The sequence below is a fragment of the Schistocerca cancellata genome, unplaced genomic scaffold, assembly GCF_023864275.1.
Source record: "Schistocerca cancellata isolate TAMUIC-IGC-003103 unplaced genomic scaffold, iqSchCanc2.1 HiC_scaffold_799, whole genome shotgun sequence".
Taxonomy (NCBI): domain Eukaryota; kingdom Metazoa; phylum Arthropoda; class Insecta; order Orthoptera; family Acrididae; genus Schistocerca; species Schistocerca cancellata.
Window position 1 is genome coordinate 4264226 of NW_026046810.1, and position 27865 is coordinate 4292090.

A 27865-nucleotide genomic window follows, 5' to 3' on the forward strand; every position below is an offset into this window, starting at 1 on the left:
TTAGCTGTATTTTCTTGTTGTAAATGGCGCATTTCCTCTGCAACTAAGGATTTATTTATTTTTCCTCCCGTTTATGTTTCATTGCTGCAGTCTTATTCTCCAGTAGCGGGATACAGTAGCATTCTTTGCCAGAGAATCATTTCCCACCAACCAAAATTACAAAAATTTATCTGAAAACTAAAACAATGAAAAAATTCCCGGGTTTTTCCAAGATATCCGGTTGTCCTGTGTCGTATACACCCTGTAATTTTTCAACACCCGTTCTTTGTACAAATATTTACTCCTTACTTTTCTTCCAACGTTTTTTTTACGCGCAAGACCCGCATTTGGTACCAAATCTCCGTACATGTTTCTGCATGTAGCCACGACTCCGAAGAAAGCAATAAACACACCGTAACTTGCCACCCGAGACTGCTACAGTTGACTATTTCCTGTACGGTGTTAGTGAGCCGACGCACCGCAATCCCTCGTGATTGTTCTCCGCACGTCTCTCGCTGATATGGCCACTTGGGCAGTTCCTGCAGCAGAACGGACAGCTGTTTAGATGCAGGCAGGCGGTCTGTGTGTGTAATTTGGTGGTGAGAGTAGTTGACCCATTTGAAATAAATTCCAAGACGCCATCACAGTACATTTGTTAAAGAGTGCAGTAAAAAGTTAGCATTTAAATAGGTGAAACGGTTCACCACATGAAGTTACAAAAATCGGGACGTGTGTGTGTGTGTGTGTGTGTGTGTGTGTGTGTGTGTGTGTGTCGCAGGAGTTTAAAGTCTGACATGTGCCGAGATGAAATCTTTTTCAGAGCCAAAAGACGACATTGCAGTTGCGAAAGTAACTTTTACAGTAAACGGCGAATATATACATATATTATTGAAATCGGGTTCCCTTTTATGATGAAACACTAATTTTTGTTGTTACCCAAACATGTTTCGGCAACTCTGTGCCATCCAGAGTGAGATGTGGTTATTGTAAGCTGTAGAAAGTGAACGTATTTTATGTTTTAATTGATCCAACACAGTGAGGCTTAAAGAAAGTTTTTGTTAGTTTTTCTCCTTACCGAAATTTTCACATTACACAGTTTTGCAGGACTATCTGTGTGCTGTCCTGCAATGATTGCTTGTCATCTGCAAAGTCAACGCTGTAAATATGAAATTTATCAGCAAGCTGTTGATTATTAAACGACATGATTTTGGCGTATCAAAATATTTTGCTTACATATTTGTTATTAGTCAGGTTTTGTTGCGACATTCTTCCTCTACGTTCTGAGGGCACTGCACACACACACACACACACACACACACACACACACATTGTAGCGTTTGCCAACGCCATTGGCGATCATTTCTTGTCGAGAGTATTCGGCGACGAATTTGAATATTGTTCTCTCTCTCTCCCTGTCTCTCTGTCTGTCCCTCCCTGTGCGCGAGTGTGTGTGTGTGTCTGAGTGTTGCTTTTCTCTCCACTAATTTGTTGGTTTAATTTCTCGACCATATGGGACTTGCCACTATTTTCCTCTGCTATATGTTTTATTGTGTGTAGCTGCCTTGTGTAATGGTGTTTGCTTACGGATGTTCCGTTCAGTCTGTGGAGTCCGAATCTGAAGCTCGTGCGCCACCGGGTGATTCGGCAGTTTGTGAACGGCGATGCTTCGTGGCTGTCGGTTTCCCGAATATTGTGAAGCCATGTGTGGTGTTTCTCTTTCGAACGGCGAGATTCAGAAAATTTAGTGTGTTTTATGTTTCCGTTTGTAACGTCGTGTGAATGTGTGGGTTTAAGTAGATTGTTTCGCCGTGTAGCGGTTGCACACGTGACCGCCTGCTGCGCCACAGGTGGGCCCTGGCGGCCGACGCTGGCTGAGGGGAAGCTGCAGGTCCGCCTCGCAGCCGAGTGCTGGAGGCTGGCGGGCGCGAGTCTCTCTGGCGGCCCCACGGCTGGCTCGCGAGCCTCACCCCAGCCACTCACCGTCACGCCGCGCGCCGAATCCGCTGCCGGCGCATGCGCGGGGAACGCCTTCTCGCTCGCCGCCGCCGCCGCTGTATTCTGCACTGTTCCCTTAGCTGCAGCGTCACATTGAAACTTAAAATGTGGAAAAATAAGGTTTTGCTGTCGACAGGGAAAGGAACCTCCCACGCTCAATCCAGCCAGTTCACTTTCGACGTCAACATTTTATGGGTCTTTCACATCGCTTGACACTTTATATAAGAACCTCTTCTGTGCACACTGGACATGTATCTCTTCCCTCTGTGTAGCCACAAGCGATTCGCTTCAGTGTAGCACTGTTGTCACAGGAAACGTCTTTTAAAAGTTAGTTGTCGTAGTGCGTTTCGTTTTTGACATCCCCACTGTTCGTTCCGTCATTTTTATTAAACGTCGTAGACTGAGGTGACGAAAGTTATGAAATAACGACACGCTCATATACAGATGGCGACAGTATGGCAAACTGCGTTGTTTACATCGGCAGTGACATCTACATTTGAACTAACGTAACAGCAAGTCGCTCATTAGAATCTCACCAACAGTTGGAAGCACTTGCTCGATTCGTGGGCGAAAGTAGAGAATTTTATCTATTTTACTTTTCGTGATAGCGTGACCTCTACGAATCTGCCTGATGTGTGACTCGTTCCGTGTGCAGTGTTGTCCAGTACGTGGTGTAACTCTTGCTGCCAATGTGAGGCTGCAATTAAAGACGGCAAGTATTTGCGTACTGGAGATACATAAGAATACTCGGCGTGAGAAAGCAACTGAAGACACATTCTGACTGAACGACTTGTGTGCCAGTAATTTGAGTATGGTGCAGTATATGCTGGTGTAACATAGCACCAGGCTTGCGGCCAGCAACGAGTTTCCAGTAATGGGGTAATGTAGTGGACTGGTTCGAACAAGGAACGTTAATGCAGCTGCATGATGTGGTAGACAACCAACAATATTGCGCCATTCGTGTCTTCAAAGAGATTGAGTGCTGACGTTTTGAAATGCAGGCGGTCGTGATAGATGTCGGCTGTGTTCTTGTAAGTTTCTTGCATGTGTTGTACACCATGAGGAAGACAATCTTGAAAGAGACAAGTGGTATTTAGTAATAGTGGAGTGTTTTTCAGTTGTTACTCATCTTTTGCAAAAAACTGATCGTGAAGTATTTTACAGACTGAATCGTCAAAAGAAAGGTTTCCTCACATTAGTTTACAGGTATCTCTCGTCGTTGCAGTTGTCACGGTGTTACCGGAGTTGTCATACACAGCACGAAATGATATGTACAAATAAATGAACAAAGGATTGATTTTTTGTATTCTTTATTTGAAAGACCGACAGATATGATGTAACTGATTGTGCTTCCTGAATGCCGTATGTCAGCGGTGTGTCAGCATATCCACCAGCTGCTGCTTTCCCCTCTCCCTGGCGAGGTCCAGGGGGGTCCTGCCATCCTCATCCCGGGCCCCCCTGTCCGCCCCCAACAGGAGGAGCTCAGCTGCCGCCTCTGCGTGGCCCCCCGCTGCCGCCATGTGCAGCGGCGTCTGCCCCCGCCGATCCCTGGCGTTGAGGTCAGCAGAGGCGCCGACCAGCAGCCGCACCACACTAGCGTGGCCCCACTGTGCAGCCCAGTGCAGGGGCGTCTGCTGCTCCCTGCTGGTCCTGGCGTCGACCTCCGCGCCGGCGCCGACGAGGCAGCTGGCCGCCGCCACGTGACCCCTGCCTGCTGCCACGTGCAGGGCGGTCCAGCTGCTCCCCAACAACCCCTCCTCCCTCGCCCGCACGTCCGCCCCCGCCGCCAGCAACTCGCGCACCTGCTCCGCCGCGCCCTGCCCGGCCGCCTCTATCAGCCTCCTCCCTCTCTCCTGTTGAGAGAGGCTCCTGCACAAAACATCGACACTCTCTCACTCTACTACACAGACAGACACACACACACACACACACACAAACACACACACCGAATGAAAGAAACCGTCACAGACGCCACACTGCGAGCAGCCCTCAATACACTTCTGCCCAGCCACGAGTTACAAATCTAGAACTCTTCCCTCTACGATACAGATCAACCAGCCTATCGCAGAACATACATACCATTATCCCATGATTGAAATCTGAAGCCATTTCCCGTTAAAAATTGGTGCACTGCATCTCATTGCCAGCTGTTTTAACTTTTTCTCCTAATTCACTCCGAGGAGTCACCTCCTGTGACCTCAGCATCCTGTTGGTAACCGATCTTTGAGCTTCAGAGAAACACACCTCTAATGCTACGTTGTCTTTACAGCAATCCCTTTCGACACTCGGGAAGAAAACATAGGTAACTAATGACATCTCTAAGTACAGAAACACAACTTCCTCGTCTGTTAACAAAACGTAGGTCGCAACACGGACAATATTAGTGAAAGCGAGAGCGGTGAATAATGGATCCATTGCTGGGTTTATGTATTACTCTGTATCAATGTTGTCTTCATCAAAATATTTTCCACCACATGTGAATACATTCATACCAGTGTTTGTTCCGCTGTGTCACACAATGCTGGAAGTTTTGTTGTGATACCCTGTAGTTCTCTCAGCGGTGCATTTGAAATCTCATCTGTGTATGAAAGAGACAGCCCTTTACGGTTCGTCGTAATTTTTAGGAACAAAATTTCACATCGGGTGATCGTGCAGCCAAGGGCGTCACCACAGTATGGTATGTAGCGAAACATGCAAGAAGACGCAACGAATTCTAAGCAGATGCGTTATCGCAGTGCAGAAATCATCAACTGTTCCGCCACAAATCTAGAGTTTTTTTTTTTTTTTTTTTGATTGCGTCATGCCGCTGGCGTTGAGCTTGTAGGTTTTACTGCTTGCTGACCGTTTCACCTTGTGACAGGAATTTGTGCTGCATCGAACTGTTGAAATCGAAGAAACATTTACACCAGTCGTAAACACTTCCCGTACTAATAGTAGATTCGACAAAGGAAAATCTAATGTCTCTAAAAGCTTGATGACTTTCACTCCGTTCTCATAGCCAAATTTAATACAAACGCGATAATCCGGTTTTACATGAAACAAATAATCGCCGATTCTAGTAACACAGCAATAACCTTTCCAAGATGTGACCACAGACTAAATATCCCATTTACCTGGTGGAGACATAAATTTCAGACATGTTTACCTACACAACGATAAAAAAAGTCTTGCGAATCTCAGTTATAAGAAACGCAAAATGGCGAGTTCCCCGTTACTTTTGAGCACTACTCGTGTCGCAAGAGTTGTCGCGTTTCAGAGCGCCCCATCGAAGAAAAGGCTCAAATTCTCCAGTAGAGCTACACTATGTTTTGTTTAAAAACCGTGTCGGACGGAATGTATGCGCCAATTGTGGACGAAGTTGTACACGAACACGCATTCACACGAACAGGCATCCGCTTTTATATTTCTAACGGATAAGGGAACGCTGACATTTGAATCCTGTTCCCGTGTTGGTGCAATTTACCCCGCAATGTCGTGTTTTTTTCTGGACGGGGCAGTCGCTGAGCTGGGAGTGAGCGCCGCCAGGCTGTGTGGCCAGACTGGGTCGCCGGGACAGCACTGTGGAGCGGAGAGGGCGCACGACTTGACGGACACACTGTACCGCGTCCAGGGCAGAGGGCGGCCAGGGCAGGCTGCGCCGTCTGCAGGCGGCCCCCGCAAGCGACGCCCCCTACCGCCTGCCAGCGACTGTCCGATACATTTCAGTATGTGCTCAAAGTATTTGAATAAAGTGTATTCCGTCTACGTACAATTGCGAGTAGTTTGTAATTTCGACCTGAGACCAGGTGTTTCACCGTGAGGAAGCAACTGCGTGCCTTCAGGCAGAGACCAGGTCGGATGTTAAACTGAGCCGACAGCCGTGTCTGCACACGCAGGCGGCTGCGGCGTGGCGCACGCGAGCTGCAGGGAGGGCCGAGCGCCGGCCGGGCTGCCCCCTGTACTCGGCTGGCTCGCCTGCAACGGCTGCCGCCGCCTTCTCCGATGGCCGCACCGCCGCAGTTGACACACTTCGGCTGCGGAACGGCAGTCGGCGCTACATCATCAGGATACTTTTAATAATGTGGAGCATCCAATAGATTGATATTTACTAAAATGTCGATACCGACTCTGGACATCTTGAAAAAAGTGTGTATCGGCGGACAAAATATCGGGACACTCCTGCGTACAAAAATATCGGCTGCACATTGTAAATACACTGCTGGCTTTAGAGTTGTAGAAGTATCGACTTATTATTACATGTTCTGTACATCAACAAGCTAACAGGGTGTGAAACTTCCTGGCAGATTAAAACCGTGTGCCCGACCGAGACTCAAACTCGGGACCTTTGCACCTGGTAGAGCACTTGCCCGCGAAAGGCAAAGGTCCCGAGTTCGAGTCTCGGTCGGGCACACGGTTTTAAACTGCCAGGAAGTTTCATATCAGCGGACACTCCGCTGCAGAGTGAAAATGTCATTCTGGTAACAGGGTGTGTACGTCGAAAAGGAAAAAAACTACCCGAAATTTTCCCGGATTCCCCACTTAAAAGTACACTTTCTCCCGGATCAAAATACACTTTCTCTGTGTTAAGCGACACTATACTCTTCCTCCCCACTGTAGAACTCAACAATTCTCTTACTGTTATACCAACCTACAATTTCCCGCCACATTAGAAAACGAAACTAAGCGGGGAAAAAAAAAAAACGTTTTGCAAGACCTCTGATGTCGTCCATATGTTCCTATTATGGAGGTATAAATTCGAATTCCACCAAACACCGCACGTTACTTTCCTATCCATTGAAATCGAGGTTGCGGTGAGCTTCTGTAAGCCAGCCATAGCTCAAGTCACGTGATCTCGCCAGGTGATCACAGCACGCGACACGCGATGTAGTCAGCCAACAGCAACATCACTCTTAAGTAGCGCCAAGACAGAAATAATAAAAGCTCATGGTTTAAATCAATATACACATCGTTCACATACAATATTGGTCTCAAAGTTTAATAAGCTGCAAGAGAAGCTAAGACTGCACATGTAATATTGATCATCTGTGCGCGTTTTACACTTTAAGACACATCACGCTAAAGTGATTGTAAAACTTTTAGTAACGACCTAAATGTCTCATCTTCTCGGCTCGAATTTCCTCTAAATGGCCCGTCACCGAAGAGTTCATTTTTAAATGAGAGCCAACGCTCTCTGATTTAATAAATCCATCGTACATCGTAGCACACAGTACACAATGGGTAAAAGGTAATTTGCTTTGAATGTAACGCTTTTCAAACCAACATTGGCAGTATTTTCCCGCGACCTGTTAGAAATATGAGGTTCGTTTCAGCAGTTGACAGAGAGCGCCAGATGGAAGGAGTCACCGCGCTTGCGCAGCTACGATGACGCAGGAGGCCCTCATGTTCGTACGTGTAAAACACTGAAAGATCTTACATCATGTCTCGAAAGAAACAAGACATCACAAGATTACTTTAAGAGCCTCCGGAATTCGTGCACCATACTAAAATGCACAATTCGGCTCAAAGTGCACATTCGTATGTCCAGATTCGGATGTAAATTTTCTTGGTGCACCAGTACTGTATTACCTGATGCTTGGTTCTTCATTATGCCATAATGCCGTAAGTGCAGTTGATGTGCAGCGAACAGTTGAAACTAGGCAATACTGTGAAATTCAACACTTTGTTTCAAATAAACTGACTGCCTCAGCGGGAAAGATTAATAAAAGCCCCTTCTCTTTAGCGAAAAATAGCTTCATTCTTCTGCATGGCGATTAATGGTTGACTGTCAAAGGTGGAAATAAAATCTGAAACTGACAACATATTTTAGCCTTCCTTAATTATGGAAACGTATTTTAATTCATTTGACAGCTCCCGGTCACCAAAATCCGTTTTGTTTTAATTTAACCCGAGAGCAATAAACGAAGAGGAAACAGTGAAACCGCTGGACGTATACACAGGCCACGTGGAGGCGACCCACCCGCCCACCACAGCTCGGGCTGCCCTGTGCACCAGCCCCGGGTCCACCGCATTTCCCAAGGCCGGCGACGTCAGATGGCGGCTCCCAGCCACACTTCTGTAGCCACAACAGGGAGCAGGGACTGCTCACACGCCACTCAACTGCGCATGCGCGAGAGGCAGCCCGCAACTGTTCAGACGAATCCAATTCAAAGAGTTGTCACGTCGAGGCAATTTGTTGTAATCGATCACTGCACAGTCTTCCTGAAGCCTTCGACATACTTTGCTGTTGGCACACGCTTGTATGAGCACTGTGTTTTGTTGTTGTATGTGGCGCATTTCCTTCGCAACTAAAGTTTTATTTTCGTTTCTTTTCTGTCGTTCATGTTTTGTTGCTGCAGTATTATTCTGCAGTAGCGGGATACAGTTTTATCCTGTGTTAGAAGATTAGTTCTTACCATCCAAAATCATAAAAATTTAACTCAAAACTAAAACAATGAAAATTTCGTGCAATTCTAAACAATTCCCGGGTTTTTCCCCGTTTCCTCACAGATCAAAAAATTTCCGGGTTTTTCGCGGATCTCCCGGTTGTCCCGGGTCGTATACACCCTGAGCTAGCAGCCTGCCTATCCCCTTCACAGCGAGAGTTCAAAGTAAAACGTTGGACGTTCAGGCACACCGATAAACACTCTGCTAAAAATGGTAACTGCACGCAGGTGGCACAACGAAAGGCATGTGATGGGTCCATGGTCCGCTTTAGTCACACATCGGGTTTGTCCGGAACACTTCATGCTGGCTTCCCTGTTCTTTCATTTCTATAAAGGCCAGGGACCTACCAGCTGCAGCGTCGAAATTCTGCGGCCAAGTTAAAGCCTGCTTTTTCCGTTGGCAGCGCTGCCCGCCGATTACGTCAGCATTTCGCCTCACACGTCTCCGCCCACGGCTTGTCATTTACATTTTTGTTCTTCATTTTCAGCAACTGTTTTTCAAGAATTTTGATGTGCAAAGATAGCACACTAGTTGCGTTGAAAATTATTTTATAAGGAAATTGGTGTTTTGTTTGTTCACATCGTAAATCATGTCATTCCATTCAACCCTCTCCTCCCCTCCAGCGCCCCATTGCAATCGGTGTTTTTCTTCTCTGCCACAAATACTTGACTCACACACTCAAAGGGCAAGATTGGACGTGATTAAAGCTCAGAAAGTAGTAAGATTATTACACACTTGATGGTAAGAATCATGTGCCACTGCAATTTGAAAAAAAGACAGCTTCAAATATTTATCGAAAATTGTGAAGAAATATAATATAAAATAAAAGTATCGCAGTCGATATTGCCGTTTTGATATCGACGTATTGATATAGCGACAGAAAATGTATGGCCGATATACATAAATATTTTTTGGAGAAGATATTGATGTATCTACATTTCATCAACATCCTTGAGCTGGAGGCATGGGACATTCCATTTTGCAAATCGTTATGCATTCCAATATTACGACATCCACAGTGATGTGAGTACGACAACAATAGCAAATTTCAGGTATTGTCTGTCAGCACAGACAGAGAACACAGTGCCCGACTGCGTTCAATTTACGACCGAGTGCAGCGGCGTTTGCGAAGAGTCGTCAGTGCTGACAGACAAGCAGCACTGTGTGAAATAACCGCAGAAATCTACGTGGGACATTACGGCGAACGTATGTGTTTGGGCTGTGCTGCGAAATTTGGCGCTAATGCGTTACGACAGCAGATTTCTGACGCGAGTGCCTTTGCGATCAGTGCGACATCGCCTGCATCGCCTCACTGGGGTCCGTGGCTGGAGACTAGGCACCTGGAGAACTGTGGGCCGGTCAGGCGGGTCCAGAGTTCAGGTGGTGAGGGCTGGCGGTGGGGTTCGGCTGCGAGGTGGACCCGGCGAAGCCCCAGAGGCGAGATGTCGACGAGGCGCTGTGCAGGCCGGTGGTGGCGAGGGCTGCGTCTGTACGGAGTGGACTGGGCCCTGTGGTCGAGCTGAACCCAACACTGGCTGGGAATCAGTTGAGGTCGGCCACTCTGGGGGCACCTGGAGCGAGCCGAGGACCTCGAATTGCCGAACGACGACGGAATGTTTGTGGGTGGCAGTGTGCCCTGTCACCGGGCGACGAGTATTTGCGACTGGTTTGAGTAACGATCTGGACAACTCGAGCGAATGATTTAGCCGCCCAACTCGCCCGATATGAACCTCACCGACTACTTATGGACATAAGTGAGAGATCTGTTGGTGCACAAAGTCCTGCACCGGCTGCACTTTGGCTGCAGGGGCAGCACGGCTCACTATCTGTGCAGGCGACCTCTGGCGACTTGCTGGGCCCGCGCCATCTCCAGCTGCTACGCTACGTCGAGCAAAGGGGTGCCCGCCACGTTACCAGCAGGCATCCCACGACGTTTGTCACTCCAGTGTGTTGGCACTCACGATATTGCCGCGCCTGTGCTTTTAAGACGAACGACGTAACGTTCCTTCTGACACGCGTGCACTCCGAGGAAGAATTGCACAAGATGGCGTCGAGTATGCAAGCAGTAGTAAATCGCGCTGTACAAAATCGTATTACATTTAGTTTAAAGTGCATACTCTGCCAAAACAGTGTTCATAGCGGTAGCCGATTGTGCTCTTTCTCACATATATGGATCCATCTATCGTGTATGAAGAAGAGAAAAGTGATAAATCCGAATTGTGTACGTGGCTTTGTTCAGTGCAGTGGTCGAAAAAGTGCAGTCAAGATGTATAATGCTGGTACTGAAGAACTCATCTCTGATGTGCTGAATAAAGAACTCGCAATAGCTAAAAAATATATGAATGACATCGAATCGTCAATTAATTCATTGAATGTCAATTTTAATCCTTGTGTGAAAAATGTACAAAGTGAAAACTACAACACTCTCAAAGAAACCGTTATTGAAATTCAAAGTCCTCCAATATCTGCTATAGTTATGAAAAACTCGTTTGTTCCCATTGCACAAGAGGAACACCGACAAATGAAATTATTGAGCGAAGACGAGACAAAACCAAAAGTTTGTATCTTTGCAGACAGCCATGGACGAGATTTAGCCACTATTCCTTCGAATATGCGATCTAAATTTTCCGTTACTGCCACAGTATAACCCGGGGCTCCTTTCCAGCAAATAATTAAACATTTAAGCCCTCAACCAAACGATGTTTGTGTAATTATTGCTGGAGCTAACGATGTTTATAAAAATGAGTCGAAAAATGCAATCACAGCATTGCGAAATGCACTGGAAAGAATCTCGCCCAGAAAAACAACCGTCGTTGGCACCCCACATAGACATGACCTAATAAACAGTTCATGTGTAAATAATGAAATCAAATTCACAAACAGAATGTTTCAAAAGGTATGCAAAGCATTCAAGGGCGTGAAGTTTTCGGACAGTAATTCCGAACAGAGAAACCATTTTACTCGACATGGAATGCACAGGAACCAGCTAGGAAAACGTGCACTAGCTGAAGCACTATTAGCAGAAACATTCAAACTGTTTAGAAACACCACTCCTCCAATCATTCTAAAAGCACGTGTGCCCATTGAAACTGTACCACTGGAAGAAATACAGACAGTGTCGTCAAAATACTCCTTCAAACCTGATGGAACAGCTGAATGGAAGACTTCATATGGAGCAGCACATGTATGTGAATCAACACAAACAGGTCTTTTATACAAAAGCGAGACAGCACCAGCAGTTACAACTCAAGTGGGAAACGTTAGTCCACTACCAACGTGTGAAGCAGCAGCATTTAAGGAGGAAGAACAGTCATCAATATCAGAAACAGCAACACCAACCCCCACAGGATCAAGTGTACAAGCTGGCAGTGTAGAAACCGCACCAACAGAAGATCCACCCTTATGGCAAAAAGGAGCACACTAGTGTCTGCAGCTGCTCCACATAGGATGTGCCTGAGATCAAGAAAGTCCTCAGCTGCAAATGGGGATTTTTTATGGTACTGGGGCATGAGGGGGAAGGTTCCAATCAGAATGTAAGTAATGTAGTTAACAACAACAAATGTGGGTGTTACCAGCACAACAGCTCCCTCTTCCCTGCAGAAAACTGTTCCTGTAATACTGGTATGTCAAAAGAAATAAAACTCAGTCCCGACTGTGACAGCACCACAACCAATCGTGTAAGTTAGACCAATTTATTGTAAATATTGATGAACCAACAGGCGCAAATTGTGCTCATATTCTCAGTCTGACAGAACACCATGTCACTTTTGGCATCGAAATGCTCAGTATACCAAACTATGTTTTAGCTACCTCATTTTGTGCAAAGGTGGGGCAGTTATTTATGTGAAAAACAGCTTGTCCTTTAATACAATAGATGTAGAGAAATATTGTGTAGAGAAAGACTTTGAGGCATGTGTCACAGAAATAGTAGAAGCTAACAAGAAACTGGTAATCGTAGCAGTATACAGGGCTCCATCTGGTAATTTCAAAGTATTCATGAAACAATTAGATTCTGTGCTATTGTATCTCACAAAAAAAAAATACGGACATTATAGTGACTGGAGACTTTAATATAGAAAGCTCATCTTCTAAGACAGAGTTTGCAAATTTAATGCATACCTACAACCTTGTCTCCACTGTCAGTTTTCCCACAACAACTACTGCCACTTCCAGCACTCTAATAGACAATATCTTTGATGTCATTAGTTTTACTCATATCTACAAAGTTGAAAAAGTCATAAATGGTCTCTCTGATCATGATGGACAAATACTCACAATTGACAACTTTAATACAAATCAGAACAAAGCTAGTGCACAGTGAAAAACCATTAGAAACATGAATGAGGAAAATATCCAAAAATTCAAATTATGCATTCGGGAGACTGACTGGAGGTATGTTTATCTTGCAAATGATGTTAATACAAAACATAATTTATTTACTGCTGAATTATCAGGTATATATGTCTTTCCAAAAAAGGTCTGTAGACTACAGAACAGGCAATCAAGCAAAAAACCATGGCTCACCAAGGGCATAAAAATATCATGACAGAGAAAAAGAGAACTGTATATAATATCCAGACAATCCAATAACCCCTCCAGATGAAATGTTATAGGACATACTGCAAAATCTTAACTAAAGTCATTAAAAAAATCTAAACGTATGTGCATACAATCTGAAATTAACTGTTCAAACAATAAAATTAGAACGATTTGGAATGTAATAAAGAGGGAAACAGGTAGTGCACCGTCTGACAATGGAAAAACTGCTGTCCTAAAAATTAACGATTTGGAAATAACTGATAGTAAACAGATAGCAGACACATTTAACAACCACTTTCTACGTGTCACCTCTCAAATAGGTTGCAGTGGTGACCTAAGGGAAGCTGCAGATATTCTGAAACTTAACCTCCCACAATGTTATAATGATATAAATGTAACACCCATAACTGTTAATGAAATAAAAAAAAATTCACTCATTGAAAAGTAAACGATCTTCAGGTATACGTAACATCTCCAGTAAACTGTTGAAAGCCTGCAGTAATGATTTAAGTCTAGTACTTGCTCACATTTGCAACACATCTCTTTATGAGGGAGTTGTTCCAGAGAGAATGAAATATGCCATCGTGAGACCTCTTTTCAAGTCTGGCGATGCTACAGATGTCAAAAATTATCGTCCTGTCTCTCTCTTAACAACATTTTCAAAGGTTCTTGAAAAGGCACTGTATAACAGGATTGTGGCACATCTTGATAAACTTAATATTATTAACCACAGACAGCTTGGTTTTCAAAAAGGGGTTTCCACAGAGCGTGCCATATATTCACTCACAAATGATGTCTTGGAGTCTATTAATAGTAAGAAGTCACCAGTTGGTGTCTTCTGTGATATTTCCAAGGCCTTTGATTGTGTAAACCACAAGATACTCTTGGAGAAGGCCTATCATTACGGAATCAAAGGGCCTATAGGTAAATGGCTAAAATCATATCTTCAAGACAGGAAACAAAAGGTGGTTCTAAATGGCTGCAACAAAGGATCTTCTAATGTAGTGGATTCTGAATGGGGCAAAATTCAGCATGGAGTTCCCCAGGGATCTGTCCTTGGACCCTTGCTGTTTTTAATGTATGTTAATGATTTACCCCTGTCCATTAGTAAAAATTGTGAATTCACAATGTTTGCTGATGATACAAGCATTGTCGTAGATGGTAAGTCTACTGCTGATCTGGAGGCTGATGTTAATGATATACTCAGAGAAGTTACAGCTTGGTTTTCAATTAATTCTCTTTCAGTTAATATTAAAAAACTAAATTTATACAGTTCCACACAAAAAATAAAACTCTACAAAATATTGTAATTGCTCATGACAATCAGGAACGAACAGGTGCACTCCACTAAATTCCTGGGGGTCACATTGACAATAGGCTCAACTGGGAACAGCATGTGTCCCTTACTCTAAAAAGTCTTTCATCAGCAACTTTTGCTCTAAGAATCATTACTCATTTTGGGGACATCAACATTTTAAAATCAGCTTACTTTGGGTACTTTCACTCATTAATGAGTTACAGCATAATATTCTGGGGTAATTCACCAGCCTAAAAAAGATCTTAACTGCTCAGAAGAGAGCAGTCAGAATCATGTGTGGGGTTCCTCCACAAACCTCATGTAGAAAACTTTTTACACAGTTAGGTATTCTGACCACAACATGTCAGTACATATACTCTCTGATGAATGTAGTTAATAAAGATTATGCTCAGTATGAAACAATTTGTTCATACCATAACTACAATACTAGAGGGAAAGATGATCTACATGTTGAACTAAAAAATTTAACACTTGTACAGAAGGGAGTAAAGTATGCTGCTATAAAGACTTTTAATGCATTTCCTAGTTATATTAAATGTACAAGAGAAAATGAAACGCTGTTCAAAGGTATGTTAAAAAAATACCTGCTTGACCATCCACTGTACTTGTTAGATGAATTCTTTTCCAGAGGTAATGACCTCCCTTAATAATAGATGTATTTAGTCTCTTAGTTATTAGATGGACAATACAATATTATGTTAATGTTATAGTATTAATGTCATAGTTATAATGTTATATTGAGAATTGCTATACTAGTTAAATGACAGCTTGTAAATGAGAAAAAGTGATACTTATTAATATCTATATCATTGTATTATACTACTCTTCTGTAGCATTAATTGTATTTGTACAATTGTATTGACACGTTCCACATCCAGGCGAATCACTCGCATGTACAGATCTATGGAATACACATACCAAATAAAAAATAAATAAAGTAAAATAAAACTGTAGTGGCCGTAGCCGTTGTGAAGAGCTTGAAAGGAACTCACAGACGTGAATACGGGCAACCGTCAGCTGTGTGAGGGACGGAAGGCAATGAAGATTTGTGCCGGACAAGGACTCTGCCCCGGATTCCTCTCTTTGCGCGAGCGCTCGCCTTAACCACTTCGACTATCAGTGCACGACTCACGGCCAGGCCCGAACTCCCAAATGTCATTGTTACTCCATCACAGTCTGTACTCGTGTACACACATGTGGTGTGCGTACTGTAAGACCTTCGGTACGCACACCATCAGATTATTTGACTTGTCGCTCTAACGAAGTAGGAGAGTGTCAGCAATATGTCTCGTGGTCTTATCGTGTCGTGTTTATCTTCTGCCGTTAGGTCGGACGATAGAAATGCCACTTGCACGCTTAGAGTAGCAGATTGATGGTGACCAACGTAAAACACAACTTGATTAATTTTCACACACATTTATTAAAATAATGAAAATCATAGGCATTACGTAACTTGGTTCTGGATGCTGTTTACAATTGACAATCTGAAGTTCCTTTGGTCTTGGTACGTTAATCTTATTCTCACGTATCTCTGATACTTGACAAAGTGACTATTCACTTATCTTCATGGCTATGTACAGGAATATGATACTCTTATTAGGCACAGACTGAAACTTGACTATATACTAATGCAGACTGACTAATCCGAGGTCTGTACACTCATTATAATACATCATGTGTTTAGGTATCACTGCGCGAGTGTGATCCACGAGGAGAAAAGGTTCTGTGTTAGCAGCAATCTCATTGGCTGCGTTACACATTAATACGCGGATCGGCGGAAGCAGAATTTGGTCCGTCTCTAAGGCAGCGCCATCTCGCAGTGCGGAGATGGACGAGCGCTGAGCCTGTGCTGTTGTGCTTAGCGAGGCGCCCTCTAGTGGGGAAGTTGTGTACGCGCTGACTACGTGGAACAATGAACACAACAACACATCAATCACCGTGCAGGGGAGGATACTCTGATTGAAAGTCATTGCCAGGTGCTGGAGGATGAAGACGATAATTCCTAGCCTGTGTTGTTGACTGTATCTTCTTAACAGCTGTTGTTCTCACTGTGCCTCTTCCTTCAGACATGTGTTTGTCTGCAAAGGACCTCTACATCATTATTCTTAAGAGGTAGGGATACTGCAGCTAGAAGAACGACAGAAATCGGCTCTCGGCATATACGAGGTGTGGCTAGAAAAAAAGCGGACTAGTACTGGTGAAACAATAAAACGAATGCAATAAGGCTGAAAGTCGCGTGGCCTGTCACGTGACTCTCGCTCCGCCTACTGCTCGAGTTTCATCTGCCTCCTGCACTCAGTCTGCCCTTGGCGTCTGTTTTAAGTAGTTGACGTTTTGTCTGTGCGTCGGAAAATGTTGAGTGCACAGAAAGAACAGTGTGTTAACATCCAATTTTGTTTCAAACTAGGAAAATCTGCAAGTGAAACGTTTGTAATGTTACAACAAGTGTACAGCGATGATTGTTTATCGCAAACACAAGTGTTTGAGTGGTTTAAACGATTTAAAGATGGCCGCGAAGACACCAGTGATGACACTCGCACTGGCAGACCATTGTCAGCAAAAACTGATGCAAACATTGAAAAAATCGGTAAACTTGTTCGACAAGATCGCCGTTTAACAATCAGAGCAGTGTCTGAGTTAACAGGAGTTGACAAGGAAAGTGTTAGGCAGATTCTTCATGAAAGTTTCAACATGAACAAAGTGTGTTCAAAAATGGTTCCAAAGTGTCTCACCATTGAACAGAAGGAACACCGAAGAATGATTTGTTCTGACATCCTGGAAAACATTGAAAGTGATCCCACCTTCTTACAAAATGTTATTACTTGCGATGAATCGTGGTTTTTTACTTACGATCCCGAAACTAAACGCCAATCGATGCATTGGAAAACTCCTGGTTCTCCACGACAAAAAAAAAAAGCGCGAATGTCAAAATCGAAATTGATGGCAATGATGATTGTTATTTTTTACATCAAAGGGATTGTGCACATTGATTGGGTACCAGAGGGGCAAACAGTGAATCAGCATTACTACATTAGCGTCCTGGCTACCCTACGTGAGCGAGTACGGAGAAAACAGAACGATTTGTTGAGAAAAAAGTCATGGATCCTTCACCAAGACAATGCCCCAGCTCACAGTGGGTTGTCAGTGAAGACGTTTTTGGCAAAACACAACATTCCCATCTTAGATCATCCACCCTACTCACCTGATTTGGCCCCCTGTGACTTTTTTCTTTTCCCTAAAGTCAAGTCAGCTTTGAAAGGAACTAGATTTGAGACTGTTGAAGCAGTAAAAGAAAAAGCGACGGAAGTAATGTATGGACTTACCGAAAATGATTTGCAGCATTGCAATGAACAGTGGAAAATTCGTATGGAGCGGTGTAGAGACCGAGGAGGAGAGTACATTGAAGGAGATAACATGAAATTGTAAATAATTGTAAATAAATGTTTTTTCCAGCATCAGTCCGGTTTTTTTTTCTAGCCGCACCTCGTATGCTGTCCAGGGAGCAGTCCGATCCGTGAAGGTGTCAGGGCTTGGTTGCACCATCACTTTCTCTCACTGGGACAGGGAGCCAACTCCAGAGACTTACCGGAACGTCAAACAACAGTGGCCAGCACCAGTGTACCACATTGGTTCAGAACTGTGGTGTCAGTTAATGGGGAATACAGTGTTTGCAGTTTTTCACTGGATTTGCTGTCTCATTTCACTGATGCACCAAATATTCTCAACTCCAAACCTGAACACTTTGTCATTGAAACTTGCCTGCAGCACCAGTGAGGTGCAGGCAGGACCCGGCCTGACGTCACCGCACTGACAGCTGCACCCACCAGCCTACAAAATGCAAGTGGCCGCTCACGCCACGTTAAACCCTGGCCACGTCCTGCCACTGGGACGATCCAGTTTCCGATAAGGCTGTAATTACTCTCATCAGTTTTACACTCGACAATAATAGTAGTGTAAAATCCAGTAGTAGCTGTGGGTAGCTTTCACTATTAGTGTGTAAGCTGAGCTTCACTCCTGTGCAGTCAGTATTGTTATTCCGTGGTGCTATTTTGCCAGTTGCCCACAGTGACACTGTACACAGCGTGAAGAGGCTGTTTCCTGTGTAAGAAGTTAATGTATCTGAAGTTCGCACATTTATGGAGCTATGCAGGCGGGAGTGGCACACGGTCAGGCTGTGTTTCCATGAAAGGCAGCTGACAATCGCTATATATCCGACAAACGTGTCAATGTATGAAAACAAACCGTCGTTATAATATAGTGAACTAGGAGAAAAAACCAAATCAGTCAAGGCAGCCTGGTAGGGTTCTGGGTGGTGCAACACCGAGACGTTATCACAGATGGTTCCGTTGGACAGAACGATGCAACCCTCGCTTCACTAATAGAACAACGAAACTGGATTGTAACAGTAGGAGGCCGGTGGTTCGATCACAAGTAGGTCCACACGCTGTACATGTCTACAGCTGACCACGATATGTAACCGAGCCACGAAATCCGTGAGTCTCCGTATAGGGGGAGCAATGTGTTTTCTAAAGTCAGTGCATATATTTAAGTTACAGCATTTATTTTGCACCTACTTTCCCACTTGAAACTTAGGACACTCCTCTATTCTATTGCGTCTTGCTCCATTCTGCTCTGATCAGTTTCAAATGGCATGCTGAATAGTCGCAATGTTGCTAGTCCTAGTCCTGTGCAGATGTTATTCTGGTACATCAAGCACCTTCTTCAAGTTCAAAAACAGCTATGTCAGTGGAGCCTCAGTGAAGCCATCTTGTAAACCTTTCAGTTGGCTGTAAGGCATACTTTTTCAGAAAGCTGACTATGTATGTCCACTAACATCGGTAGCTGATTTCGAACAAGCGAGATGAATATTAGGAAGTTGTTAAGGAAAAAACTGCTCTGCGCTGACTGGAGATACTGTGCTCGAGAAGCGTGGCAGACCCCACCAGCTGCAGGGCGTGGTTTAAAGTGGGCGGGGTGTGCAGTGCTGCACACGCCTCCACCCTGCCACGCCCACAGCAGAGCTGACCTCGTTTCCCGCCCATCGTCGACGGGCACCGCAGCCGCCACCCCACCTGTGCCTGCCTTCACCCCTGACTCCAAATTTCATTGCGGCTGATGTTTTCTGAATTTCTTCACTTCTAAACGCTACTACCAGAGCTTTAATTTGCATTAAGATCATCAGTGGCTGCTACATACGAAAGTTGTGTTGTTGTGGTCTTCAGTCCAGAGACTGGTTTGATGCAGCTCTCCATGCTACTCTATCCTGTGTAAGGTTCTTCATCTCCCAGTCCCTACTGCAACCTACATCCCCTTGAATCTGCTTAGTGTACTCATCTCTTGGTCTCCCTCTTCGATATTTACCCTCCGCGGTGCCCTCCAGTACTGAACTGGTGATCACTTGAGGCCTCAGAATATGCCCTACAATACGAAAGTATCCATCCTGGAAAGTCATCTCAAGCAAATTCGAGTAATATTTGAGGACACGCACGAAACAAGCCATATCAACACCCTCTGCTGTTAACAGCCAGTTTTGCGCCCTCTTACTTCTAATTCTGCTTACTCTTACTTTATCACTGTTTTTTTTTTTTGGGACTGTGCATACACCTGTATACGCAACGATTCATTAATGCATCCTCTAGGTTACGTGAATGCCGATGCTCTGAAACCCTGGCTTGACACCCATTTCCTTCACAAGTAATTTGTAACACGCATAAAGACTATCGAAAGTGGCAACTACACTAAACACACCGTTAAGCAAGGAAATAATTTTTCCTGGTAACTATAACCTGGCCGCCATGTAACATTTCAAAAACTATATGAAATTCGAATTCTTCGTTAGTATTTGGTTGACACGGCAGTAAGTGTGGGTACAATTGAGGGTACAAGTCGCGGACTTGCAGCGGCGCCACTCACCGCAGGCGGGAGACGGCGGCGCTGTCGGGCGGCTGGGGAGATCGGCGGGCGGCGGGGTCGGCGGGGTCGACGGGATCGGCGGGGTCGGTGGTGGTGGTCCGGCTGCTGCCACTGGGCGGCCGGGAGGCGGGGTCGGTGGGGTCGGCGGGGTCGGCGGGGTCGGCGGGGTCGGCGGGGTCGGCGGTGGTGGTCCGGCTGCTGCCACTGGGCGGCTGGGAGGCGGGGTCGGTGGGGTCGGCGGGATCGGCGGGGTCGGCGGGGTCGGCGGTGGTGGTCCGGCTGCTGCCACTGGGCGGCCGGGAGGCGGGGTCGGCGGGGTCGGCGGGGTCGGCGGGGTCGGCGGCGGTGGTCCGGCTGCTGCCGCTGGGTGGCCGGGAGGCGGGGTCGGCGGGGTCGGTGGGGGCGGCGGGGTCGACGAGGTCGACAGGGTCGGCGGGGTTGGCGGTGGTGGTCCGGCTGCTGCCGCTGGGTGGCCGGGAGGCGGGGTCGGCGGGGTCGGCGGGGTCGGCGGTGGTGGTCCGGCTGCTGTCGCTGGGCGGCCGGGCAGCGGGGGCGGCCGGCGCGCTGGAAAACAAGAGGCGAGGCTGGAGGCGGTGGACACCGAACTGGACACGAGAGCCTGGCTGCAGGGGCCAGCAGCTCTGTCTCACTCACACTACACTTGTCGGGCACAACCTGACAAGCAGTTCAAGTCGGCTGGTTTGTGAGGTTGGTTGAAACCTAAACTATGGAAGCTCAATGATTTCACTGAAGACAGAGAGAGAGAGAGAAGGGGGGGGAGGAGATAGAAAAGATATAATCTGGTAAGTCGGGGTACCAACTTACATACAAGAGTTGTTTGATATGCTGATATTTTGATGAACAGTGGATAACTACCATGCAATACGTTTGAGGCCTGAGGGAGTGAAGAAGGCGATGGCCAGGAACTACAACAGCTATACTGCAAACGTTACAATGAGTAGTTTAAAAATTTGCTTTTCAGTAAAGCAGACAAAATCATACAGGCATGTAATGTCTCTATAATTCGATTTCTTGAAAAGACAGCAAGGGTTATGTGTTTCTGACTCAAACATTCTCTTCCGTTTTAAACTGGACAAGAGAGATTGAGATTGAGAAGATTACACTACAGGCTGCTGTTACAAGAAAAAGTGGGTCAGGCAGTACAGGCAACATTGCCTCACAGGCAAAGTTTACAACTTGTCAAGTAATCTGTAGAGTATTGCATACACATTCCAAAAGATTTGAAAAATAAAGGAGACAGCCCTGTATGAAGCATACGTATCTGAGAGACAGAGACTAACGAATAGGATCCAAGCGACACATCAGTACTGACATTGTAGAAGATGCTTCAGACTCAAATAGATCCATAGGCAACGTAATCTGGCGTATCCCAGTAGGAGCAAGCTGGTGCTTTCCACTGGACGGCCTCCGGCGGCGCCAGAGACGATTACAGACGTGACAGGAGGGCAGAGATTTGTCGCCCGCTCCTCCAGCATCCAGTACAGTGAGGTAACCAGTACCTGTGTGTTTCCTAGGAGGAAAGGCATGGCACATATTGCGGGTGATGGCTGAACAGAGACGAGAAGACAATGTGACTGTGAGGCCCACCACTGTGTGTGACCATGCTGTCGTGCTGACTGGATTGTTCTCTTGTCGTTCACTCACAATGTGCATGAGGAGCCCCTGTGCTCACACCACCTTCTGTACTGGACGGCGGTAAAAAAATTTGTAAATTTTAGGAAAGATGTTACGGGATCTAACTGCTGAGGTCATCCGTCCCTACGCTTACGCACTACTTTAACTTAAACTGACTTACACTAAGGACAACACACACACACCTATGCCGAAGGGAGGACTCGAACCTCCAACAGGAAGGGGGTGAGGGGGGAGCCCCGCAGACCGTGATAATGTGCCTCAGACCACACTGCTACCCTGCGTGGCGCCTGGACGTATGACTGGGAATCATTACCCTGCTGTTTGGAGCCCGTCGTCTAGAGGTATCGTCGTCCTCGATCCTGGGCTCGAATCCCGCCATCCACATTGTGAATAAAAATAATCAGCATTGGCAGCCGAAGGCTCCCGGCATAAAAGGTCACCCTCATTCAGCCAACAGCCTTGTCAAAGTGGGTGGAGGGGATCACGGAGGCTCAGGGCTCTGCCTTGCCGTTTAGGTTAGTGGAAGATTCAGCAATCATGAGTGGCATGAGAAGGAAATGGAAACCACTTCATTAAAGGTACGCAAAGAGTACCAACAGAACATGCGGCCTGTAACTGAACACGTATCACGATGATCCTGCCAAGAGCTTCCAGACTAGTGTCCATTTGGATACCTGGGAAGAGACTGCCAAGAGTGACATGACCTGACAAAAGGATTGAATAACCAACCAAGGGATGACATTATACGAGTCCAGACGTGGAATGTGAGGAGTTAGAATGTGGTTGGAAAGCTAGAAAATAATACACTACTCCCCATTAAAATTGCTACACCAAGAAGAAATGCAAATGATAAACGTGTATGCATTGGACAAATATATTATATTAGAAAAGAGACGTGATTACATTTTCAAGCAGTTTGAGTGCATAGATCGTGAGAAATCAGTACCCAGAACAAACACCTCTGGCCGTAGTAACAGCCTTGATATGCCTATGCATTGAGTCAAACAGAGCTTGGATGGCGTGTACAGCTTCAACACAATACCACAGTTCATCAGGAGTAGTGACTGGCGTATTGTGACGAGCCAGTTGCTCCGCCACCATTGACCAGACGTTTTCAATTGGTGAGAGATGTGCTGCCCAGGGCAGCAGTCGAACATTTTCTGTATCCAGAAAGGCCCGTACAGGACCTGCGACATGCGGTCGTGCATTATCCTGCTGAAATGTAGGGTTTCGCAAGGATCGAATGAAGGGTAGAGCCACGGGTCGTAACACATCTGAAATGTAACGTCCACTGTTAAAAGTGCCGTCAACGCGAACAAGAGGTGACCGAGACGTGTAACCAATGGCACCCCATACCATAGCGCTGGGTGATACGCCAGTATGGCGATAACGAATACACGCTTCCAATGTGCGTTCACCGTGATGTCGCCAATGACATTTTGCCATTTTTGCACCCAGTTTTGTCATTCAGTACACCATCGCAGGCGCTCCTGTCTGTGATGCAGCGTCAAGGGTAACCGTAGCCACGATCTCCGAGCTGATAGCCCATGCTGCTGCAAACCTCGTCGAACTGTTCGTACAGATGGTTGTTGTCTTGCAAACGTCCCCATCTGTTGACTCAGGGATCGAGACATGGCTGCACGATCCGTTACAGCCATGTGGATAAGATGCCTGTCATCACGTCTGCTAGTGATACGAGGCCGTTGGGATCCAGCACGGCGTTCCGTATTACCCTCCTGAACCCACCGATTCCATATTCTGCTAACAGTCATTGGATCTAGACCAACGCGAGCAGCAATGTCGCGATACGATAAACCGCAATCGCGATAGGCTACAATCCGACCTTTATCAAAGACGGAACCGTGATGGTACGCATTTCTCCTCCTTACACGAGGCGTCACAACAATGTTTCACTAGGCAATGCTGGTCAACTGCTGTTTGAGTATGAGAAATCGGTTGGAAACTTTCCTCATGTCAGCATGTTGTAGTTGTCGCCACCGGCGCCAACCTTGCGTGATTGCTCTGAAAAACTAATCATTTAAATATCACAGCATCTTCTTCCTGTCGGTTAAATTTCGTGTCTGTAGCACGTCATCTTCGTGGTGTAGCAATGTTAATGGCCAGTAGCAGAAAAGGAAAATGTTAACGCTCAATCTGCATACGGTGGTGGTCATTCAGGTGAAATGGAAAGAAGGCAAGGACTTCTGGTCAGATGAGAATAGGGTACTATCAACAGCAGCAGAAAATGGCGCAATAGGGGTCGGATTCATTATGAGTAGTTGGGTAGGGCAGACAGTGAGCTACTGTGAACATTTCAATGATAGGGTTCTTGCCAACAGAATCGACAGCGAACCAACACCAGCACCGACAATGATAGTTCAGGTATACATGCCGACATCGCAAGTTGAAGATGAAGATATAGAAAAACCATGTGAGGATACTAAACAGGTAATTCAGTATGTAAAGGAAGATGAAAATCTAATAGTCAGCAAGGGAAACAGAAGAAGAAAGAATTACAGGAGAATATAGACTTGGTATCAGGAAAGAGAGAGGAGAAACACTAGTTGAATTGTACAATACTTTGAGCTAGCAATAGCGAATACTTTGTTTCGGAATCACAAGAAGAGGAGGTACATTTGGGAAAGGATGTGAGATGTGGGGAGATTTCAGTTACATAGCATCATCGTCACGTAGAGATACTGGAATTAGATACTGAACTGTAAGGCATACCCAGAAGCAGATACAGATGCAGATCACAATTTAGTAGTGATGAAGAGTAGCCTGAATTTTAAGAGACTAGCAAGGAAGAATTAGTGTGCAAAGAAGTGGGATATAGTAGTACTAAGGAACGAAGAGTGCTTTAAGTTCTCTGAGACTATAGATACTGTGATAATGAACAGGTCAGCAGGTACATGGTTGAACACAACAATTACAGAAGCTAGAAAGAAAAACATAGCTACAAAGAAGCTAACTGTAAAGAAGCCATGGGTAACCGAAGAAATGCTTCAGTTCATGAAAGTAGGAAGTACATAAATGTTCAGGGAAATTCAGGAATACAGATGTACTACTCACTTAAGAATGAAATAAATAGGAAGTGTGTAGAAGTTAAGGCCATATAGCTCCAGGAAAAGGTGAAGAAATCAGAAAAGAAATGATTGTTGGAAGTACTGGCTCAGCATAACAGGAAAGTCAGAACAAACTTTGGTGAAATTAAAAGCAAAGGGGGTAACATTAAGAGTGGAACCGGAATTCCACTGTTAAATGCAGAGGAGATAGCAGACAGATGGAAAGAATACACTGAATGCTTGTATGACGTGAAAGACTTGGCTGATGACGTAATAGAAGAAGAAACAGTAGTCGACATGGAAGAGATAGGTGATTCAGTATTAGAATCAGAATTTAAAAGAGCTATGGAAAATTCAATATCAAATAAGGCAGAAGGGATGAATAACATTCCATCGGAATTTCTAATATCATTGGAGAAGTGGGAACAAAATAACTATTCACGTTCGAATGTGGAATGTACGAGTCTGGTGATACACCATCTGACTATCAGAAAAAGATCAAGACAAGTATCAGAATTATTGCAACATCAGCTTAACAGCACATGCATCCAAGTTACTGACAAGAATAATATACCAGGTGATCAAAAAGTCAATATAAATTTAAAAAACTGAATAAATCACGGAATAATGAAGATAGAGATGTACAAATTGACACACAGGCTTGGAATGACATGGTGTTTTTTAGAACCAAAAATATACAAAAGTTCAGAAAATGTCCGACAGATGACGCTTCATCTGGTCAGAATAGCAATAATTAGCATAAAGTAAGACAAAGCAAAGATGATGTTCTTTACAGGAAATGCCCAATACGTCCACCATCATTCCCCAGCAATACCTCTAGTCAAGGAATAATGTTGTGAACAGCAGTGTAAAGCATTTCCGGAGCTATGGTGAGGCATTGTCGTCGGATGTGGTCTTTCAGTATCCCTAGGGATGTCGGTAGATCATTATACACTTATGACTTCAAGTAACCCCAAAGCCAATAATCGCACGGTCTGAGGTCTGGGGACCTGGAAGGCCAAGCATGACGAAAGTGGTGGTTGAGCACATGATCATCACCAAACGACATGCGCAAGTGATCTTTCAAGCGTCTTTGTTTTTTTGTTCTAATAAAACACCATGTCATTCCAAGCATGTGTGTCAATTTTTACCTCTCTATCTACATTATTCCGTGGTTTATTAAGTTTTCAAATTTATACTGACTGTTTGACCACCTGGTACATAAGACTGGAACACGATATTGAAGTTCTGTTAGATGTCGGTTCAGGAAAGTTAAAGGCATCAGAGGGACAATTTTGATATGCTGTTGATAATGGAAGCACGACTGAAGAAAAATCAAGCCACGTTCATAGGATTTGCCGACCTGGAAAAAGCATTCGACAGTGTTAAAATGAGCAAGATGAACGAAACTCAGAGAAAATTAGGGGTAAGCTTTGGGAAAGACAGGAGAGATACAATATTTACAACAACGAAGAGGGAACAATAAGACTGGGAAACGAATAACGAAGTGCTCGGATTAAAATGTGTGTAAAAGAGGGATGTAGTCTTTCTCTCGTACTGTTTAGTCTACACGTCGAGGAAGCAATCAGGATGAAACGGCATTAATGATAAGAACTGCTGATGAGATTGCTTTCCTCAATGACATTGGGGAAGAATTACAGGGAATGGAATGAAGAAGCGAATGAATAGAGAATATGGTTTGAGATGAAATTGAATAAAAACGAAAGTAATGGGAAGTAGCAGAAATGAGAACAGCGAGAAACTTAACATCAGGGTTGATGGTCACAAAGTAACTGAAGTTAAGGAGTTCTGCTAACTAGGCAGCAAAATAACAGATGGAGGAAGGAGAACATCAAAAGCGGAGTAGCACAGGTAAAAATGGCATTTCTGGTTGAGAGAAGTCTACCAGTATCAAACATGGGCGTTAATGTGAGGAAGAAATTTGCGAGAATGTACGTTTGAGCACAGCACTGTATAGTAGTAAACATGGGCTGTGGGGAAACTGGAGCAGGAGAGAATGGAAGTATCTGAGATGTTACACTGGGCGTGTCTCTGATTTCTTTACTTGACATTACTGCTGACAAAAAGAGTTCAATGTGGAGCTGTAATAAACCAGTCGTGACAAGACAATTACGGCATCGTGAGCTGTCAGCGAATGGCATTCCGTGCACGGGTACTGTACAGCACTGATACATCCGAGGTGAGACGCTGACAAATATTTTAGTCTGAGAAATACTCACACACACACACACACACGCACACACACATATGTTACTGGTAGACATAGAACAACATCCTGCCCCGTGCTCACCTGGGTTCTGCTGGTGGTTCACCGAGCAGCCGACTGACTTCGACGATGTCTTTCGGGTACTGCAGCACGGCGTCTGTCCAGCCCTGCGTCGCCATTACTTTGTAGTTGTGGTCCCTTATGAAGTGGATGGCGGCCGCAGTTAGGCTGGGGCACGAGTGCCTCACCGCCAGCACGGCTGCAGCCGCCGCCGTCTCCACCTCCAGCTGCGCCGCCACCTGCTGTTCGCAGGCGGCCTTCAAGGCAGACAGGCCATATCTGTCGGCAGCCGCCAACAGCTCCGGGGCCGTGCCGGTCAGCTGGGGGGCCTGCAGGGTGTACACGTAAGAAAGGAGTTCCCTGAGGACGCGGCCCCCCACGTCCGCCATTCTGACCTCGCCGCAGCTGGCCTCCAGCGTGTCGTGCTGGAACATGGCTCGGAACACGGGGCTCCTGGCGGCCAGGACCGCGCGGTGCGCCGCCAGCCGCGTCTCTCCCGCCACCAGTGTCACGACCGCGCCCTCGCCCGCGTCCAGCAGGGCGCCCAGGTCCACGGCCGCCGTCCTCTGAACCTCAGCAGCTGCCGACATGGCGGAAGGTCCTGAAACATGGCGCCACCGAGCCCACCTTACACGGCGCCCTCCACACTCGTACGGCGCACGAGCCTACTCGCGCCACACGTGACGAGCT

General features: G+C 45.6%; 1 protein-coding gene across 1 annotated transcript; it reads right to left on the reverse strand.

Annotated features, from left to right (window-relative positions):
• Positions 1-3341: 3341 nt before the first annotated feature.
• Positions 3342-27609, reverse strand: LOC126143450 (cortactin-binding protein 2-like). Its single transcript, XM_049915378.1, has 3 exons — positions 27200-27609; positions 20168-20731; positions 3342-3843 (listed from the first exon to the last, which is right to left on the reverse strand). The coding sequence occupies exons 1-3, from the start codon at positions 27607-27609 to the stop codon at positions 3342-3344; spliced, it is 1476 nt and encodes a 491-aa protein (XP_049771335.1).
• Positions 27610-27865: the final 256 nt, after the last annotated feature.